Raw genomic sequence first — 16,385 nt, forward strand, 5'->3', positions numbered from 1 at the left:
AAAAAAAAAAAAAAAAAAAAAAAAAAAAAAAAAAAAAGAATTAGATGAGCTGATACAATTCAAAATTGGAAAAGACTTGAAGAGCACTTCATAAAAGAGGATATTCATATGGCCAGTAAACAATAAAAAGGTGCTCAATATCATTAGTCATTAGAAAAATGAGTGAAAACCATGATGAGATACCAACCACTACACATTAGAATGGTTAAACTGAATTACAGTGATGAGTGCTGGTGAAGATGAGGAGTGACTAAAACTCTCTTACGTTGCTGTTAGAGTATAAATTGGTGCAATAACCTTGACGGAAATGTTTGGCAGTACCTACTACTGCTAAAAATGTGTATACCCTATGACCTAATAATTCTACTCCTGGATATACACCCAATAGAACTGAGTGATTATGCACACTAAAAGACGTGAACAGTTTTATGACGACTTTATTCATAATGTGCCTAAACTGGAGACAACCCAAATGTCCATTAACAGGGTAAGAAGTAAATAGATTGTGGTATAGACATATGGTAGAATAATACACAACAATGAATAAGAATAAACTATTACTACATGTAATAACACAGATGATTTGCATTCATAATGCTGCCTGAAAGAAACCGACACAAAAGAGTACATATGCATGATTCTGTTTACATGAAGTTCATAAACAGGCAAAACCAATCTACAAGGCTAGAAGTCAGAATTGTGGTTACTCTTGGTGAGGGGTACTGACTGGGAGGTGACATGAGGGAGCCTTCTGGGGAGTTGGAAATGTTCTATATCTTGGTAGTTAGAATGAAAAGGGACAGCTGCGAGATACTATGAAGGAAGATTGTGACTAGGTGTGGGAGGGAGAGGAAGATTTCAAAGTTGGTGCTGAGATTTCACATCTGGGTGTTTAGAAGCATACTACCACTTACAAATACTTCCTATAATCATTCCTGTGGAGACCAGTGTATGTTTTCTTGGCAAATATCTTGGGGGGGTATACATATATGAAAAAATTAATTGAGTTGTATACTTAAGATTTGTGAATTTTACTGAATGCAAGTTACACCTAAAAGAAAACCCAAAGATTCTTATTGTTCAGATAGATATTGTACCCACAAATGAAATGATGTGACTGTGATTTGCTTTAAAATACTGCAGAGAAAAAGGGTGGGGGGATGAATAAAATAAGATTGTTTATGTGTTAATAGTTGTTAAAGTCAGATAATGGGTATGTGGGAGTTTGTTATACTGTGACTACTTTTGCATATTTCATCAAAACGTTTTTAAAAATATTGGCATTCTTGAAAGTTTCATGACAGAGTTTACTTACAGTTTCAATTGCCATTTCTATTGCCACATTATCTTCTGAGCTTGGGCATTTCAGGAAGTGTTTAAGTGCCTGAAATGAGAATTGTAGAGCAATTAAAAGTTTTCAGACTGCTTTCACACCAGGAAAAACAGAGTTTCACACACACAAAGGTTGTGAAAGTATCTTCATCTCAAACATAGGCTTGCACAGTGCTGGTTCTTAAATATATACTTACAAGGCTGGGTATAGTTTTAAAAATGGAAGGGTCCAATTTATCCTCTGAAGAATACAGTTCTGATTTCTGATCAAATGAAAATGCAAAATGTGCCCCCTTTCAGTAAGATTTCATTATTTTCATTCATTTATTCTTTCAACAAATATTTACTGACAACTTGCTACTATGTATGTGAGATTCTGCTAGATCTTGTGAAGACTACCAGGAAGGGTATGATATGGCCCCTCCTTTCGTGGTATGTACAATCTAATTGGGGAGATCTTTGTGATGTGATGATAATATAAGGAACCAATTATTTTAAGTCATAATTGTCTTATTCCTCAACACCGCACCACCTTATCTGCTCTGTCTTATCTGTGGGAGGTGGTGAAGAGAGCAGAGAGGAATCTAGATGGGGAACAAGGATGAGTAAAGGCCTAGCTATAATAGTTTAGTGTAGGATTACCCCCATGGAAATAGGATGCCAAATCAGGAAGTTCAAGCCAGAGGGTCTAATTGTGGAAATTCTCTTGAGTACCAGGTAAGGAGTTTGGAATTTAAGAGGCCAGATGCAACAAACTGATGGCCTGTAGGCTGAATTCACACACAGATATGTTTTCTTTGGTCAGTGAGGTATTATACAAATACCTGGGCCCATATTTTAAAATGAGGAGACCCAGACTTCAGTAATAAGAAGTTATGAAGTCATATGATCTGGCACTACTGGGCCCAAACTCCTGAATGGCAATAATTTGCTGGAAGTAAGCAGCAGCTGTCCCCTTCAGATAAAACACATGCCATCTAGTAGTCCCGACCCTGCCACGCAATCAACGCACAGCTTTATCCCACAGCTTCACTTACTATGTCCCCTGTTTGGACATTATAACCCCTGCCTTTGGCAAAAGGGCTCTTCAACAATGAAAGCAGGTACTATTTGGGGAACAAAATAAAGGATGAGGTACAGGCAGAGAAACTAAAAACTAGAAAATTGGAAACTATTGCAATAATCAGAAGCCAGGAAAGCTGGGCTTGGATTGAGTTGATAGTAGCTACAATGAAAAGGGACTGATGTGAGAGATATTACAAAGGAAGATTGTGATTAGGTGTGGGAGGGAGAGGAAGATTTCAAAACTGGTGCTGAGATTTCAAATCTGGGTGTTTAGGAGAGTACTGGCATTTACAAATATTTCCAGTAATCATTCCTGCAGAGACCAGTGTATGTTTTCTTGGCAAATACTAACTCGTGAATATTGGCCACACAGCAAGAAGAATTTTCCAGCCTGAAAATGTCTTTTTTCTCCTTCAAAGTATAAGGCAATGCTTTGATAATCTTCATTAGTATTGTCTTCAGAACCTACGACAGAAGTTCATTGAATAAAATATCGGAGCAAAACTTGTTTACATTTTATTGCCAACCTAAAAATAAGACCTAAAAACAGGTGATCTAAAAATAGGTGATTAAAAACACTTAACAGCAAACATCAATATTATTATTAGTGTCTGTTTTCATCCCCAAATATATTCATCATAATTACCCTAAGTATTAACTCTGTTCCACCTTTTTTTTTATTCAGAACAGGAATCAGGAGAGAAAATTATGAGGCTTATCTGAGAATCTGGGTGACAGTTTGCCATTACACTTTGAGACTTTTATCATTGGTATTTCTTAAAACAACAGGAACTATGACTATAACCTCATCCGTGATTTGCCTAGAGTTTCAGAACAATCAGGCAAAGTTCATCACGATACAAACATAATCCATTTCCTTTACTCAACAGTGACTGATTTACACAAGTCTGTGTGTATTTGTCAGACAAGTAGGGAAGAGGATATTCAAATGTCCAGTAGATGTTAGTTTAAGATATGACTGGGGTTTTTTTTTGGTTTGAGGCTTAAATATGTTAAGCACAGAGGAAGAAGAACCCCAACACTGCTGGAGTCCCAGTTCATTGTTTACATTTACCCACGGGAGTTGGGGGGCCCAGCAGGCTACTAAAGTACAACAACATCCCTGCGCCTCCAGCCCAAGGAAAATATGAAATTTATAAGAGAAAGGCATAAAGAAAGGTGAAGAAAACTGTGTGTGTGATATATATATGTGCATATATATGTAAAAATATATATTTATATAAATACACACACATATGTATTATATAGATAAGCCATAGCCTTATGAACGTAGAAAAACTTAAATGCTTTAGTGCAATGGTGATTTGTAATGTTAGGACAGAAATGTCATCTGTCAAGTTAAACATTGGCAATTCTAAGGTTGCTTTATCTGTACTTTCTTTTTTTCTTAGCTCTTTATTTTCTCTGTCTTAATGACTTCCCAGGATATTAGAAGATGTTTTAACTAATTTGTTCCCTTGAAGACTGAAACAAAAATTTTCTCATTAATCCTATTATCAATTCTTATGGTCATTTTGTGAATTTTAAAAAACAAAATAACACAAAAGGACAAATATTTAAGATTCCACTTTTATGAAGTAACATTAATTAGTGAAATTCATAGAGACAGAAAGTAGAATAGTGGTCACTAGGGGCTGGTGGGGACAGGGGAATGGGGAGTTATTATTTAATGGGTACAGAATTTTAGTCTGGGATGATGAAAAAGTTCTAGAGATGAACGGCGGTGCTGGCTGCACAACGATGTGAATGTACATAGGCCAGTGAACTGTACACTTTTAAATGGAAATTTTATGTATATTTTACCACAATAAAAAACAAAGCAAAATAATACAAATAATGGTATGCATGACCTATGAAATGAAAACCTGAAAGTCGTTTCAGTACTTTCTAAGAATAATTTCAAACATGGGAAGAAAACCTATAAGCAGGTATTCTCAGAATACAAAATTCTCCTTTAGACCTTCAAAGTCTTTAAAAACCATATCTTGTACATATCACTCTTCATCAAAGTAATCATATATTCCTAATTTATAACCAAATTTTCTTAATTTATAAAAATATTTACATTTTCAAAAATCATCCTGCATTCCCTATCACCTTCATTTTGAAGTCATGCTTTACCACTACTGTTGATAAATGGCAAGATTTGGGAAATCTTGGCCTCCCTTGGAACCCACCCCCCAAAACCCGTGATTTCTGGAAATAGTCCTTTTTATAATACCATCTCACCTTTAAGTAATAGGGATCTTGAAATCTAGCAAGTAACATATAGATAGGTGTATGCCTACATATAAATGCTATACATTTATACCAAGAGTGTTCTTGTGTGTACATCAATTTGATAATTAGATCTTAAAGTGTTTTATGATAAAAATGTTTAAGAGAAATCTGGGAAAACAATGATATTTACCAATTATGTCTGCATAGATTTCCATTTTGTTGTGTTGCTGAGCCAGTGTGAAAGCTTCGTTGTTACATTTGGACATGACAAGAAACTGAATGGCAGACCCATAGTCACCTAGCTGTAGAAAAAACCTAAAACGAAGTACTTTCATTAGCTTGACTCTTATATAAAATAAGTTTTTGATTTACAAAATTAAATCTTTTTCAGTCACGAGAAGCCATATAAAAATAAAAATTTGGGCTGCCTGGTTTGCTCAGCTGATTAGAACGCAGCCCTAAAACACTAAGGTCACAGGTTCGGATCCCCGTATGGGCCAGTTGCCAAAAAAAACAAAACAAAAACCAAAACCCCAAAAAATATATAAAAAAAAAAATTTATCAGGTAAACTGCAGTTCTACATTATATGTATATACTTGAAAAAATACTGGATCCCCGTATGGGCCAGTTGCCAAAAAAAACAAAACAAAAACCAAAACCCCAAAAAATATATATAAAAAAAAATTTATCAGGTAAACTGCAGTTCTACATTATATGTATATACTTGAAAAAATACTCTCATAAGCTGACCACAACAAACAGCCTATGAATTTAAACACCTGCACCTAATTAAAAAAATCAAAAAGAATAAATATTCCTTTTGAATTTCTTTACTTGATGAGGGTAGATGGGGGCTTTCTTTTAAAGTTAGTTTTTGCAAGTCCAAAAATATGAATATATTATGTTACCTGGCTACCATTTTGGCTCCATCCAGAGACTGGGTTTCTCTGACAACACTGACAGCTTTTTCAGGATTATTGAGGTGATCCAGATAGATACGGATTACACTGTTCCATTGTTTTGCATTCTCATAAGCCACTATGGCTTCCTTGTATCTGTTAAGAAATACTTCATTCAGATAAACTTTCTTAGCACTGTCAATTTGGGGGGAAATGTCAATAAATGTTTGGAACACTTTTCTGTTTTATTGATTATGGTTGCTTATTTTTCTTGAACTTCTTTTTGCTTCATTAAAAATAATACTTGGAAACATCTCAGTAAAATATGTTCTTTTTAGGGGTTTGATAAACTAACAGTCAAATAAATACCAATACTGAATTTTCTCATCTGAATCAAAGATATATAACTTTTTTACATTTTTTTTTTTGTCTTTTTCCGTGTCCGGCAATGGATTGCAACCCTCAGTGTTGCCCCCGTACCGGACCGGGGACTGGCAATGGGATTGCAACCCTCGGTGCTGCTCCCGCGCCTCGCTCAGCCAGTGAGCGGGAACCGGTCTGTATGTGGGATCCGAACCCTCGGGCGGGAGCGCCGCCGCGCTTCCCAAGCGGCGCACTTATCCAGTGCGCCACCGGGCCGGCCCAACTTTTTTACATTTTACTGGTTTTTTTTTTTTTTCCTTTTTGAGTGAGAAAATTATGAGAGCAATATAGGATTATTTTAGAAAACAAAAATACAGATTTTTTTCACAATTATACATGTAGATTAATGGTGACATATAAAATCTTCCCATATTCACCTCTAGATGGAGCTCAGGACTTCTTCTCAATTCTGACTAGCTCCCTCGCTCTTTCCATTTCAAAAAAACATTTAGTATGGATCTCTATTTCCTAAGCTTACTTTTCTAAAAGTGGAGGGTATTAACCTTTAAAAGTCTCTTAAAAGATATTTCCAAGTTATTTCACAAAGGCTATAGAAATTTACATTTCCATCAGTCACATATAAGAAAGGCACTTTGACAGTATGGTGATTAGATTAAAATAAACCTTTCCAAATATGATAGACTGCTTTAATTCAGTTATTATAGTGTGGTAGGGCTTTCTCATGTTTACATGAAATACAATTTCATAAGTGTATTTCCTCCTCTGGGACTTGTTTTCTTGTTTTTAGCCCATTTTCCTATTAGTGTCTTCGAGTTTCTTGTATTAAGCTGCAGGAGATATTTGTATACTTAGGATAACACCCATCCATTCCTATATTTTAACACTGTTTTATGCCTTAAACAGTGCAGCCATTTGTGTCGAATTCACCTTTCCTCACTTTTCTTTCCCTCTGCACCTCCCTAAATTATCTTCCTTAATAAAATAATGATCACTCAACTTTATTTTCATGCCATATTATATCAAAATTTCAACTTCTAGTACTTAACTCTAAAATAAAAAGGGATAGTAGTCTACATTTGAATACATAAAGGAAGAACTGAGGTATAGGAAGATTTTAATAGTCTGGCACTTCAGGCCAGTAAAGGGTATATTAAGATGGTTTCTGTCTTTCTCTGTTTTGCCTTTCTTAGAGGGGTGCAAATATCAACTGTTAATTTACAAAACTTACATTATTTTAAATTTGTCTAAATATGAAAAATTATACAAACCTTCCATCTGCTTCTTTAGCTTTGGCATACTGCAAGTGGATCTTGGGAGAAGAAACATGAGGCAGAAGCTCACCAACTTTTGCCCTATAAAAGTAGGTTCGGGAGAATAATATCAGTATTAAATTCACTCCAAAAGGAGCTTCCTACAATCAATACTAGTTTTTAGGATTAAAAAAATAGTTATCATGATCTTTCAAAAATCTTGGCTCCTATAGGTAAAACCAGATTTAATTGCTTTTTCTCCTAACACCTACCCCCATGAGGGTGGTAAAATGAAAGTTTTAATTCATTAACTCTTTTGGGACAATAGGGTTTTGTTTGTTTGCCTGTTTGTTCTTTTCCTGTAATTTATCTGATCAGGGATTTCCCCACACCAAACCAGCAGAATGTGGTGTTCTGTGGGAAAATAACTATTACTATGAACTCATCTATGAAGAAAAAACAGAGATGGAGGGCAGGCCCAGATAGGAGGAACAGAACGGACAGGGTGGAAGAGCAGCAGGAGACAGCAGGAGCAGGGGAGGCCACTGGGCATGCTCATTTCCAAACCCGCTCAGAAACGAACTGTAGACAACCCTTACCAGTTTTTACAGCGGATGTAAACAGACGCTGCTTTGTCATAGTAGAGACCTTTTTCATACAGTTGGGCTGCTTCTGAAAATTGCTAAAATAATATATGATTATTAAAATATGAAATTCATTGTGTACAAGACCACATGAATATTTATACAGAGAAAACAATACCTTCATATTCTCCAATATGGCTCCACAGTCTCTCTTAAGGACCCTGCTGGGATGCTTGAGGGCTTGGTTAACCCCTCTGCGTATGTCTCCCATCCTTATGGACATCTGGGCCACTCCAGCCAGGCACACTTCATCATGTTCCTGCAATTGTAAGGTGAATACTAACAAATCAGACTCTAACTTAAAACAATGTATTTCACCCAAAACAGTTAACTTAAATCTAAAATGAGTCCAGAGGTTATGGTTTACTTTCATTTATCTTTTCAGGGAAGGATGTCTCATAATTTTATTTGTTTTTTCTGTTTGTTTTTGGAGGCTGGCCCTGTATCAGGATCCAAACTGCCGACGTTGGTGTTATCAGTACCACACTCTAACCAACTGAGCTAACCTGCCAGCCAAAGTCTCATAATTTAAAAATAGCATTGAGTCTTTTCTTCAAAACCAGCTATCCCAAAGTTATATATTTTTCTTCAGAAGTCAAGATCTTTTATGCTTATGACCAAATTTTTATTACCCCATGTCATAATACCTTGTATGTCTTCTTGGTATGTATACAATTTTATAGAAGAAGGAATATATTGGCTATCTAGCATAAACGTTATGAATAAAATTAGGTGGGAAAACCATTTATCAGACTGAATAATTCTCTACTAAGCATGATTAGACATAAAGTCTTTATTTAGAATTGTTTAATTCATTAAAAATACAGACAGCTAAATAATTTTTCAAATAACTAACCTGTACTACTAAAATGTAATGTCAGATTACATTTTATCTGAAGCAGCATGTCTGGTAGAATTTTCTGTGATGATAGAAATGTTCTATATCTGCCCAGTCCTATATGGTAGCTAATAGTCAAAGAGGCTACTAGGCATTTGAAATATGGCTAGTATGACAGAGGAACTAAATTTTAAACTTTACTTATTTTTAAACAACTTAAATAGCCACAAGTGGCTAGTAATTACTGTATTTGGCAGCACAGATAAAGAATGAACTAAAATAGATGTAGCCAACAAAGAAAATGTCAAAAATTCAAGAGATAAACGAGCAAAGAATGGTCAGGCAATTCATAAAAAAATAGGACTGGCCAAGAAATAAATAAAAACTTGCTCAGCACAGGCAACCAAAGGAAAAATAAAGAAATGGGATTGTATCAAACTAAAAAGCTTCTGCACAGCAAAAGAAACAATTTACAGAGCAAAAAGACAACCAACAGAGTAGGAGAAAATATTTGCAAAATATACATCTGACAAAGGATTAATAACCAGAATATACAAGGAACTCAAACACTTAACAGCAAAAAAGCAAGTAACTCAACTAAAAAATGGGCAAAAGAGCTGAATAGGCATTTCTCAAAGGAAGATATATGAATGGCCAAAGGACACATGAAAACATGCTCAACATCACTCAGCATTCGGGAAACACAAATCAAAACCACTTTGAAATATCATCTCATTCCAGTTAGGATGGCTAATATCCAAAGGACTGAGAATGACAAATGCTGGCAAGGATGTGGAGAAAAAGGAACACTCCTACACTGTTGGTGGGACTGCAAAATGGTGCAGCCTTTATGGAAAATGGTGTGGAGGTTCATCAAACAATTACAGATAGATCTACCATATGACCCAGGTATTCCACTGCTGGGAATATACCTAGAGGAATGGAAATCATCATGTCGAAGGGATAGCTGTATTCTCATGTTTATTGCAATGCTATTTACAATAGCCAAGAGTTGGAACCAGCCTAAATGCTCATCATCAGATGTGTGGATAAGGAAAATGTGGTATATCTACACAATGGAATACTACTCTGCTATTAAAAAAAATGAAATACTACCATTTACAGCAACATGGATGGACTTAGAGAAAATAATATTAATTGAAATAAGCCAGGCACAGAAAGAGAAATACCGCATGTTCTCACTTATTTGTGGGAGATAAAAAAAAAAAAAAAAGTAAATATATAAACCAATGTGGGGAAGACACAACAATCACAACAATTCCTTGATTTTTTTAAGTAAACAGATATGATGTTGATGAGGAGAGGGAGGAAAAGGAGGAATTGGTAAAAGGACACAAAAATCAACTATATCGTATATTGATAAAATAAAAAATAAAAAAATGCTCGACTTCACTAATAATCAAATATGCATAAAATAAAATGAAATAACTTGTTTTTTTGCTTATCAAATTAGCAGAGATAAAATAATTGATAACATTCAGTGTTGCTGAGAATGTGGGAGAAATTGACATTATAATAGACACAGTGTATATTAATTATTACAATTTCTTTTGGAGAGCAATTTAGCAATATCAAACATTAAAAGCTCAGTTTATAACCTAGAAATCCCACTTAGAAGAATATATTCTTCAGAAATACTATTGTAGGCAGCTAAAGATACAAACAGTAGAATATTGCAGTGTTTTTGATAATACAAAAAAGACCACACAACTACAATTCAATAAGGGAGTGAATAAAAAAATTATGCTACATTCAAACAATGGAATATTAGAAGCTCTTAAAAGATTAACACAGACTCATGGATTGACTTTGAAATGCCATGAACAAAGCAAAATGCTGCTTTGCACCGAGTGTATATTCAGTCAGTCTTTGCTGAATGAATGGAAATGAATGATTTCATTTTCAGCAAAAATCCATATTACGTACATATTTGTATGCTACTAAGAGATTCTGCATGGAAATATATAAAATCACTAACAGTGGTTACCGTTAAGGGGTGTGGATGGAGGAGAGAACATTGGACTCTCACTTTTCATGGTAACATACTTTGGTGATTTTTAAAATTGGTTATAATGAGCTTGCATTACTTTTGTAATAAAAATGCCAGATGTAAAACAGAAAATAAAAAGATTTTCAACCTTTACAAGACATCACCTAACTTAACAACAACAATTTTCATTGTAAAACTTAGCTTTTGAACTAAAATTCTGGGACAGGAGGATGGGGTGGGTATGTGCCTTCCAGGTTCATCTTAAAAGATACAGCATGAGAGATGAAATGACAGAACAAACTTTTATGGATTGGGAATGCACTTTCAAAATGGTTATTGAAACTTTTTAAAAGAGCAAAAGGAAAAGCCTTATGAAAATCATAGTGAGAAGGTATAAAAATCTTAATCAGAAGCTCATATTTAGGATGCAATGGAAAACATTTTTTAGACTGACAAAAATATTGTCATCTTCAGTTTTTAGGAGTTTAAAGTGTTTTAAAATGATTTAACTATATCCTTGCAAAGTTGTTAATGAACTGAAAAAAGGCTCAACTGCTAGATATTGAATAAATACAATGCAAATAAGACCATGATGTTTTAAAATGAAACTGAAAATAAACCCGAAGATAATTGTGCCTATCTTTATTCAAGGTTACCTTATTATCACCTGTTATTCCTTTCTCATAATGAGCCAAAGCATTTACATAATCACCCCTGAAAGAAAAATCAGAGTGAATTTTAATACATATTTAAGAATTTTATTTACATATAAGAGATATAAAAGATAATATTTGTCACTGAGTTGCTTAGGCTTACAAAAGATGAGATAACAACAGAGATGAAGTCTTTCAAAGTGTAGTCCATATTTTGCTACATTGAAAATAATTATTAAGCTGGGTTATGCTACACTATAGATACTTTCTGTGTGCCACGCCATGCATTTTGGGGAGCTACATTAAATTTTATGGGTCACTTTTGGTTAATTATTTCCTTTGGGGCACTAAATGACAATCATATGACCATAAAAACCAATGTTTTTTTCCTCACACCTAATATTTATAAGAAGAATATGTATTGAAAGAATCTGGGTTGCTCTCAATTTATTAGAGTAGAAATGGAGGAACACACTGGGATTACAGTATTGAGGGTCCTGGTTTTTACTCTAAGAGAAAGTGTTATACATGATATAAATAGTAATACTCCTTTTTCCCATGACTCATGCTAACACAGATCTGCATATCCCGAAGACATTTATTATCTCAACTAATTTTCATTATTTGGGAGAGAATGAGTCAGTGATTTGCCTAAGACCCTTCTTGAAATCCATTTTCTGCTAAGAAACCATCTCCTCCAGAATAAATAATCAGTTCTGAAAATGACATTACTTGAGATCTACCTTATCTCTACTTTATCAGCTTAGGCAAGTTAGCATACCTCTCTAAGCCTCATTCAGTTTCATCATCTACTCATGTACAAGGAAATTTTTGGAAGAGAAGCTGTTCTGATGATTGAGAACTTTGCTTTGGTCAGCTCAGGGCTTCACAGTCAGCAATGTTCCTTTCCTAAGTGGAAATTTCTAATAATTTTTACTAATTACTAATTACAGTAATTGAGCTAGAGTTGTCTGTCTCCTGACAATAGGAATGACAGTTCCTCCTTCAGGAGCCTGAGGTTTTCCTTCGGCAAGCTCAATTAGAAGATGCTAAATTAAGATTTTGGAACTCTCACTATTTTTACATTATTTTAGCTCACTTACTTTGTTATATTTTATTTTGAAACTCTGATATGGATCTAGCTCATTAGTCTAATCCCAGACTGGAGGGTTAAATCTCTCCCAGACTTGTCAGACTGGCCCTGTTTTGACCTAATCGAGGTCTTGTATGCATAAATGAAACAGACAGTTGGAAGTGAGCACAAGCTAAGTCCCTATGTGTCAAAATCAGTAGCTCATAGCTACTGATTGGAAGGTGATGCGATATAACTAACAAAGTGTTAAAAGAGGTCAGGATCATGAACACAGGTTATGAAAAGCAGTGTGTCACCCTGATGCTATGTATAACTGTTGATGGCCAAATGTGATTCAAAACAATATTCAGACTCTAAATGCAGAAAAGGATTAGACTAGGTTATGAAAAGCAGTGTGTCACCCTGATGCTATGTATAATTGTTGATGGCCAAATGTGATTCAAAACAATATTCAGACTCTAAATGCAGAAAAGGATTAGACCCAAACTTAGATTTTGATACTGACTATTAAAAGTGGATACATGCACGGATAAGACATCATTAGTCAGAGAAAACATTTTTTGGATGTATAATTAATACAGTTTTTTCCCCTAAAAAGCAGTTATTAAGTCAATGGAGGGCCTTATCATTAATGGAAGTTTGGAACCGAACATATGCAGTAATTAGCTACTGACTGAAACATATAAAAATGAGGACTTACGTGAATTCAAGCTGAATAGCATATTCTTTTGATATAAATGGTATTTGGTCTGGGGCCAAACGCTTTGCCAGTTGTAGAGCACTGTCCCAGTGCTGTAAATCCCTTCTCATCTGTTAAGAAGAGAAGGATCTTAATATCAAATGAGCAAATTACTTTGCAAAGTCACCATATAGTGCCATTTTCAATAAAACTGATTACAAAAACTTTCTGTTTATATAATGAAATGATCTCTACAAGGATAGTATATCACTATAACATGCATTCTCTATGCAGGTGATAGAGCACTGAAGGGAGCAAAATTGATTCGCTGGGGGTGGGGGTGGGGGGACAAAAAATCTTAGCTATGACAGTGGTTTGTGGCCCTCTGAAACTCCAATCCTACCTAACAAAATCTTATTACTTAGTATTTAATTTTTTTCAGTAGAGAGAAATTAAATTTGAATGTAATTAATCAATCAATTAAATCAAAATTAAATTTTCTTAGAGGGGTGATAAAAAGTCAAGAAACACTTTACTACAGGAATTGATATTTTTTTCTTAGACAACCTGAAGCTATATTACAACATAAATAATAGCAAGCATAAATAAAATGTAAATGTGTTTTTCTCCCTTGTTCCTGTGGTCTTTCACCTGTGTCTATTACATAATTCCAAATATAAACTACTCATTAAAGAATCTTTTAAAATTCATTCCTCATTTTATTCATACTTTGTAATAATAGCTAACATCTTTCAAGTGCTCTTTTCTGTCAGGTACTGTTCTAGGGCGTTAGCTTGTTTACTTTTTTCACAACTACCCTTTTGCAACAAACTTTCCTTGTACCCATTTTAGAGATCCAGAAACAGGCAAAGAGAGGCTAAATTTGCATAACAAGATTACAGAGCAAGTATGTGGCAGAGCTGGGCAGTAGGGTTCTGCCTCTGACCTCTTAACCTAGTCAACTCATCAGCCTTCAAAGTGAGATTAAAGAGTGCAATTACTCTGTCTATTCTCAAGCCATTACCTCCAATCCTTTTCAAATCAAGTGGCACATGACAAGGGTCCACAGCTAAATGCAGAAGAGCTAAGATGACGTCTTTGCCCTCACTTATTGCAATTACTCCTGCTTCAATAAGTACCACTCCAAGTTTTGAAAACATCTCAGGGTGTCCCTAATTGTCTCAAATAATATGGTAAAATTATCTAATTATTTCTTAAAATTAATTTGGTTCACTTAAAATTTAAAAACAAAAATCTTTTTTTTTTTTTTTTTCCAAAAGATGACCGGTAAGGGGATCTTAACCCTTGACTTGGTGTTGTCAGCACCACGCTCACCCAGTGAGCCAACCGGCCATCCCTATGTGGGATCCGAACCCTTGGCCTTGGTGTTATCAGCACCGCACTCTCCCGAGTGAGCCACAGGGCCGGCCCAAAAACAAAAATCTTCTGTAGAACATTTTGAAAAGGGAAAGTTGTAAAATTAATAACAAGCATGTTTTCAAAACAACCTTTTATACTGTTGCAGAAATAACATCAATAATTGCAATAGCTACCATTTCTGTGTCTTTACTATTGATCCGACACTATGCTGAAAGATCTAATTCTCATTTTAAAATCTTTATGACTACCCTGTGGGCTAGATGTTGTTATCCTTACTTTAAAGAAGCAGGATCTAGGGCTCAGAAAGATTAAATAACTTGTCCAAGGTTACACAGAACTGAAGTTTGAACCCAGACATGTCCAACTCTAAAGTTCATACTCTCAAAAGCTATTCTATATTGCCATGTCTCCTTCCATGCCCTTGAATTAGGTCCTTCACCCTGTTCTAGCCTCTCTCGTGCAATACTCACCTCTGGGAAACTAGACCTTAGCTCGCCTCAATACATAAGAGAATTTCACACAATAAGTAAAAGATAAATGTGCCTCAGTTTTCCCATCTGGAAAACAGAGAAAATAATAGTACTCTCACAGCATTGTTGTGAGCATTAAATGAGTTAATAATATATGTCAAGTGCTTAAATTGTGGCCAATTTTCTTTGAACATGTTTTTGCAAATTACAAAATCTGTTCTCTTTGGACACATTTACATTTTAAACTATTTAGTAATGTTACAATACATGCCTTTTATGCTTCCACAGAACACCAGAATGAAAACATTTTTGAAGTTAGTGAGTACTGAGGGGTTCTTAAAGCTGAAATGTTCAAATTCTAGGAAGGGGAAGTTGTGTGGTATTTGGTACTGAGAAAGTTGAACTAGACATGGGGGTTGTCCTCCTGTGCGTGTTCCTGCCATCCTTCTTTGCTGCCATACCTCCAGAGCAGCAACGGGACAGCTGGATGCCAGGTAGAGGTCCTGAGCCAGGTTGAAATCATTAATGAACATAGCGAGGTGTCCTGCCAAAAGATTGTAGTCCTCTATTCCCTACAAATATAAGCAGTTTTGATGAGAAGAAATACAAATGTTTAACTTTTTTTAAAAAAAATACTTTGCTCAGTAAGAAGTGAAAATGTTCTATCAATTCACCTGTTTATAAGTTAGGTAAGATTAACTGCAGAAATTTAAAATGTTTGAATAAATAGCATTTAAATCTTAATCTGATAATTCTAATAAAATGCTGTTTACCTTTATTTGTTCCAAGGACATCACTATGCCAACATTTCCAATTGTCCGATAAATGCGGATTGCAAACTCCACTTCCATGTGGTGTAGACAAGCTCTGGCAAACTCGTTCCAGGCAGCATGATCATTCAGAATCCTGCACATTTCCCAAGCATCAGAAAACCTGGGATTTGATTACATAAGCTTAATTAGAGAGGTCTTCTTGCCACCTATTAGGAAATTTTCAGACTTGTACAACTTCATATCACGCCTTAGATGAATTTTAAAAAACATTTCTTAACCTGTAACTGTCATTAGCAAGTGATGAAAAAATACACGAACTTTCTTCCTTTTTTGTACAGATACATGTTCTTTCTTGAATTTCTTTTATTCATCTGAATCTACTCTTTATAACCAGCCTCCTTCCAATTAACTAAACAGTTATTTCTATTTATTTATTTTTGTTTTATTTACCACATAGATGAAAATTATTGTTGTTCTCATATAAGTCTAGTAAAACTAGTACTCTATTCCTTATTTAGAAGTTTAAAACAGGGGTTTCCAAACTATGGCCCATGGGCCAAATTGAGTCAGCTGCCTATTTTTTATAAATAAAGTTTGAGTGGAACACAGTTACTTGTCAGCCCACTTGTTTATGGATTGTCTCTGGCTGCTTTCTTGTTACAACAGTTGGCT

The 16,385-nt window shown here is 35.0% G+C and overlaps 1 protein-coding gene across 1 annotated transcript in view; it reads right to left on the bottom strand.

Annotated features, from left to right (window-relative positions):
* LOC103609650 (WD repeat-containing protein 19) overlaps positions 1-16,145 on the bottom strand; it is a 49,524-nt gene extending 33,379 nt beyond the window's left edge. Inside the window, exons 1-11 of the mRNA XM_008593951.1 lie at positions 15,714-16,145; positions 15,402-15,512; positions 13,112-13,221; positions 11,322-11,379; positions 7,935-8,075; positions 7,772-7,854; positions 7,191-7,274; positions 5,548-5,694; positions 4,829-4,953; positions 2,750-2,862; positions 1,316-1,384 (exon numbers count right to left, since the gene is read on the bottom strand). Of these exons, the coding sequence (XP_008592173.1) occupies positions 1,316-1,384; positions 2,750-2,862; positions 4,829-4,953; positions 5,548-5,694; positions 7,191-7,274; positions 7,772-7,854; positions 7,935-8,075; positions 11,322-11,379; positions 13,112-13,221; positions 15,402-15,512; positions 15,714-15,854 (1,182 nt within the window). The 5' untranslated portion in view covers positions 15,855-16,145. The remainder of the gene's footprint in view (positions 1-1,315; positions 1,385-2,749; positions 2,863-4,828; positions 4,954-5,547; positions 5,695-7,190; positions 7,275-7,771; positions 7,855-7,934; positions 8,076-11,321; positions 11,380-13,111; positions 13,222-15,401; positions 15,513-15,713) is intronic.
* Positions 16,146-16,385: the final 240 nt, after the last annotated feature.

The sequence above is a fragment of the Galeopterus variegatus genome, unplaced genomic scaffold (assembly GCF_000696425.1).
Source record: "Galeopterus variegatus unplaced genomic scaffold, G_variegatus-3.0.2 Scaffold9898, whole genome shotgun sequence".
Taxonomy (NCBI): Eukaryota; Metazoa; Chordata; class Mammalia; order Dermoptera; family Cynocephalidae; genus Galeopterus; species Galeopterus variegatus.